This window comes from Lipotes vexillifer, unplaced genomic scaffold, assembly GCF_000442215.2.
Source record: "Lipotes vexillifer unplaced genomic scaffold, Lipotes_vexillifer_v1.1 scaffold24, whole genome shotgun sequence".
Lineage (NCBI taxonomy): Eukaryota > Metazoa > Chordata > Mammalia > Artiodactyla > Lipotidae > Lipotes > Lipotes vexillifer.
The window spans coordinates 3,182,166-3,187,628 of NW_006782914.1; the positions used below are offsets into that span (position 1 = coordinate 3,182,166).

The window sequence follows — 5,463 nt, forward strand, 5'->3', positions numbered from 1 at the left end:
AAAAAAAAAAAAAAAAAAAATCACCTATACTTTCAGTGTTTCTCGCAGTGAGTAGTTGTGAAAACAACCTCCTGGGCCAATGTGAGTGTCCTAAAAGCTTAAGTAAGGAATTGAAAGAAAAAAAAAAAAAGCAAAACGATAGAGGCAAAAGTAGATATGTAAAGGAAAGTTTTCAAATGACTGCAATTGCCATCACAGGTGGCACGTCTTTATTTTAGGACACAGGCCGAGCAATATCCCTTCCCTCATTTATACCCCAAATGAAACTAAGATGAAAGAACATATCACAAAGGAAGAGCCTGACAAAGAGTTACCTGTGTCTCAAATCACTTACCTACTCTCCCATAGCTCCCAGGAGGAAGAGCTATCTGAATGTCTGTTTTCACAAGGGCTTTCTCCATAGGTGGAACTGTGTAATCATAGGCACTAGTAAAATAATGAAAGATAACTGGTATTTAGACATAGTAATTCTCTGTGCATTTTTTGGTGAAAGAGGTGACATGTAAATGTATTCTCCCCTGAACAAAATTTTGTTGGCAAATTGAGGTAATTACTTAGCAGGAGGGGGCTGAAAGGCAGACTTTAAAAGGTATATGCTTCACTAACATGGTATGAAAAGAGGAAAATAAAGAACCAAGAAAGAAGGGTAGATAATAGCAAATAATAGCTAACATTTATTAAGCCCTTACTGTGTGCCAGGCACAGTTCTAATTGCTTTGTGTAACTCATTTTATTCTTACAACAATCCTCTAATCGTTAGGGAAAACATGTAGAAGGGAAGGAGAAAATAGATGGCCAACATAAATGGTGGTGGTGGGGGGGCGTTGGTTCAGCTGTGTTGCATCTGTTCTGGTCTTGGTAGTTAACCAAGCTTACCAAGCGGTGGCCATGAACTTCACTGGCTGAGGGAGAGAGCTGACCACTGTGAACAGGCCCTGGAGATGGACACTACTGAGTAACTGATTCTCTAAGGTCCACCCACCAAATGCTGCTACTTTGTTATTACTGTAGCCCTCTCCTTGAAAGAAATTTAAGAGATTTTACAATAAGCACAACTGGAAGTTACTTTTGAGCCCTTAATTAAGACTGGTAAAGTAGTGCTATATTTTTACTTCTTTCATTGGAATTTCCTCTCTTGAAATAGTTAAAACTCTAATTTATCGAAGAGATATTTCCATGTCTATTTCAGTATACAGAAAGTCACCTGTGTTAGGAGGATGCTTACAAAGTATCTTAAATCGAAGTCTCTCCTAAGACTCACAACAGCACCCAGATATGGTGTAGTCAATGTAGATCACTCTACTTTTATTCATGAAAATAAAGGACTACAGCTTTCAGCTACAACAGTCTATACCTCACTTTTCTTTTTCCTACTTTTCTCCCACTATCATCACATACTCCTTTCTTCCCTTCTGTGGTACTTATGACTTAGACCAGTGGTTCTCACATTAGAATTATCTGGGATGCTTTAAAATAAATCCTAAGGCTTGGGATTTAGTCATGTAATCAACACCCCCTCCTCCCCAATATCACTTTTGACCTACCTTAATGGTTCTAAGAACTGGGGACAGTAGTCAAGTGGAAAAAACCCCACTGAATTTAGGGTCAAAAATTCTATTATATTCAAGCCCTTGGGCAATCAATTCATCTCTTCACAAACTCCCACATCTGTAAAAAGCACCACTCATCTACTTCAGGATTGTTGTTGAGTATTAAATACAATAGCACATGTGCCAGTTTTTAGTACAGGTAAAAAGTGCTGTACAAGAGAGAAGATGGTAGTATTACCAACATCCCTGCTTTTCATATTTGGACCCTTTTGGAAATTTCCAGTCCTTGGAGTGAAACTAAATATGGACATATAGAGAAATGTTACTAACCCTTAAAGGTAGAAGCAACTTTCATTAATCTTTCTTAGCTACATTACCTAAGAACCTAGGCTCCTACCGTGGCTCTTCTTTCTACTGAGCACAGCATCACTCTCAGGCCACTCCTTGAAGGCCAAAGTGGGCCTTCTTCATCTCTACTTTCCACTTAGAAAGGGCGCAATAAATGTTGCAAAATAAATAACACCTGGGAGGACATTCACTGGTATTTACCACTCCACACTCTGCCCAAATCCGTATTTAATTTATGCTAAAGAGGAAAGCTAAAATTTTCAGCATTAAAAAAAGGCAGAAACTCTATATAATGCAAAAAGCGTTTGTTTCTGTACTTTTAGCGGCTGTTTCAAGCTTTGGCAGCAGCGGGCTGAAATGTAAGCTAAGCTGAGAGCGCTATACCTCGGGAACTGGGACTTCTCCGCGAGAGGTAAGGATGACGGGACAGAAGGCGGCCCTCTCAGCCTCTTCGCCCGGGCCGGCCTTCCTCGGGGACGCGGGCGGACAGGGTGCCCACTCACCTGTATAGGTCATATCCCGCGGCGCGCTCGGACCCCTTGGTCGGAGCGGTGGCGTGCTCCGAAAGCCGGACAAAGCGGAGCCGCATGCCGCCCTCCTCCGCAGGCCGGGTCCGTTTGCTGGGGGAGATGACCTGTGCCTCTTGAGAGCAGGGCATGGCAGGGCAGAATGTGAGCACAAAGAGAGCAGGCGGAACAAGAGACAGCAGGATGAACACAGCGCGCCAGTTCTAAACTTCCCGCCAACAACTCCCCGCCCCGCCCCCCCTACCCTCCCGGACGAGCCCACGGTTCTCGCTGAGAGGGGAGATGCGTGTCGAATTTGGGGCTGGAAATCGTCCTCGGAAAAGAAATGGGAACAAAAAGTACTGAGACTTTTAAAGCTTTCCAAACTCAATGCATGGATCCAAAGTTAGTGGTAGCTTCTCTGGCCTTGCCCTCACCCCAAAATAGAAAACCACTTCCCTTCCCCATGAGGGGACGCGAATGAACTCGCTCCCGCGCCGCTGGGGCTGCGGTCCCTCCCACTCCCCCCAACGCCCAAAGCCCAAGGGCTTCCTCGGGCCCTGCCTGTTGGCCTGCCCCATTTGCGGCCAGGGGGCGGGCGCGGGGGCAGCCGGCTGGCTCCAGCGTCCCTACGCCGTGTCCTTCCAGCCTGGGCCCCGACATTACTGGCGCTGCGGCAACCTCGGCTCAGACTGCGGGCGCTGGTCAGCGGCCAGAGCGCCGGGAGCTGCACGGCCCCCTGCGGGGTGGGATCCAGGGACGAACCTGGCCTGGAGAGCCCTGCGGCCTCCGTTCCCGGTCTTGCCTGGCGCGCGCCGTTAAACAGAGAGCGGAGCAAAGACGGAAGGAAATGGTAGCCGAGCACTGGGCGAAGGCAGAGGTAAGTCATCTGCCCGGGTTTGGGCGCAGGTTGACGCCGCTACTGCAGGCGCGCGCCAAGTCTGCACCGAAAGACGCGTCCCAGTCAAATGACCTCGGAAGCAGTAACCGCCGCTGTTTGACGAGTGGCTCACGGAGGCGGCGCATCAACAGCCCTCGGGCGGGCGTAGGCCCCGGTCCTCCCGGGAAGCTGTGCACTCGGCGTCCTGAATCTCGCTGCTGCCTCCGGCTGCCTCTGCCTCCCTCTGTCGACTCTCACCTTTCATCTGGCGCTGGTTTTCCGAGGGCCGGGCCCAGCGCTCTGTCGATTTACCAGGGGCGGTGCAGCCCGCGGCCATGACTCGCCGGCTTCTAATCTCAGGGGCCCAAAAAGCGACGGAACCGCATCACGATTCCCGTGACGGTCACCGCTCAGTGCTGCGCCCTAGGCGGTGGGCAAGGCAGCGAGTTCGATTTCCTTCCAACACTGAAGAGTGCAAGCTGGAGTGTTGTGGAGTCTTGTTTATTCTCAAAGGGGGCGGGGGACACAGTCTTGAGGATAAACCACAGGGACATCTCGATTGAAATCCTAGCACTCTTTCGGATGACCCCACAAGAGCACAGAGGAGGACCCCTGTAGCTGTGATTCGAACAAAGGTTCCGGGCCACACTGGTATAATTTACAGTGGGGATGAGTAAATAACTTTTCAGGTAATTGTAAATTGATTTTTCTAGGATACAAGTATCTCCACTTACCTCTGGAACTGACGCTAAAATCTCAAAACTAAATTGTAATGCATTTTGTCAACAGAAATACAAACTATAGGGCAGTTTTAGGAAAATGACAAATGAAAATGTTAGGGAATTGTTGGGGAATTTTCAGACTTCCTGGCTGTGCCTTTCCTTACAGGCCCCACCTTTTCGGTCTCCTTTACTGGCTCTTGCTCTTAAATGCTGGAATTCCTCTGAGCGAGGAATGCTCTATTTACACTCTTCACCCATGGCTTTAAATATCTGTACTCTGAGGACTCCCCAAATTTATACCTATAGCAAGGTGATCTGGGCCCTCCTCTTCAACCTTCTCTAGAGCCTTCTGGCTCACCCCTGTTGCTCCTGGCCACAATGGCATTCTAACAGTTTCTAGACCCACCAGCCTTTCCTGCCTGGGAGTCTATACACATCCTTCCTTGATTTATGCTCCATGTGTTTCAAGTCTCGCTCATCTGAAAGAACTTCCCTGACAAACACCTAAAGTAGCTGCCCTTTGTTTCCCTCACCACCATTTTCTAGCACACAGTCAGTTTTTTTCTATTCACACCTTGTTACTACAATCTGTATCTCTTCTATGTATTTATTTTCTTGTTTATTGTCTATTTGCTCTAGTAGACAGAAGCTCCATGAGGGCAGGGACCAAATGTGTCTTCGTTCACCATTGTACTCCTGGGGCCTAGCTTAGTGCCTGGCTCAGAATGTGCTTGATAACTATTTGTTGTATGAATGAATGAATAATAAGAGATCTCATTGCTATTCCATCAGGACCCTGCATATGATCTCAGAGTCTTCTGATTTTTCCGTCAATTCCTTTAATTTTTAATCAAAAGTTTGTTCCATATAATGCTTTTTCAAGGTCTACACTGAAAAACATCAATCCCTTCCTAACCCCTCCACAAACACCCTCCCTCAACCCTCACTCCTCAGGGGCAATACTTCCAACTTTTTTTGGCTCCTTCTATTGGAGTCTACCTCCCTGTTTCTAAATTATATGTTGCTATTTATTTTTTTAATGGCATAGAAATGACCTTCTGAATTAGAGTAGTTGAGGATTAAGTCTCAACCCCCTCTCCACCCCATTCTGCCAATAGTTTTGTAACAATTTTTTGTGTAAGTCAGCAGTTAGTATTTACTTTATCATGACTGTTAAATATCGACTTCAGAGACGAGTAATATGATAGGAGTATTTCGTTTTTTTACACCTGTTCCCCTCAAGTTTATAACTGCCTTATTTTCCTATTTTTATTGGTGATGGTGTTTTTCATTCACCCATTGCTTGTTTTCTCCAGATGTTCCAGGGATCCTATACCTTAAACATGTATCACATCAAATGAAACACTGAAGCTTAAATCCCCTATCAGTTCAGATTTTCCCTCCCTCACTCCTCTATTCTTTTGCTCTGGTCTGTGCAAGTGACCCTCTAGTCCTGC

At 46.5% G+C, this 5,463-nt stretch overlaps 1 protein-coding gene across 1 annotated transcript in view; it reads right to left on the reverse strand.

Moving 5' to 3' along the window:
* Window positions 1-3,621, reverse strand: part of DUT (deoxyuridine triphosphatase) — a 15,185-nt gene extending 11,564 nt beyond the window's left edge. Inside the window, exons 1-3 of the mRNA XM_007455554.1 lie at window positions 3,543-3,621; window positions 2,402-2,540; window positions 335-426 (exon numbers count right to left, since the gene is read on the reverse strand). Coding sequence (XP_007455616.1) covers window positions 335-426; window positions 2,402-2,540; window positions 3,543-3,621 — 310 coding nt within the window. The remainder of the gene's footprint in view (window positions 1-334; window positions 427-2,401; window positions 2,541-3,542) is intronic.
* Window positions 3,622-5,463: the final 1,842 nt, after the last annotated feature.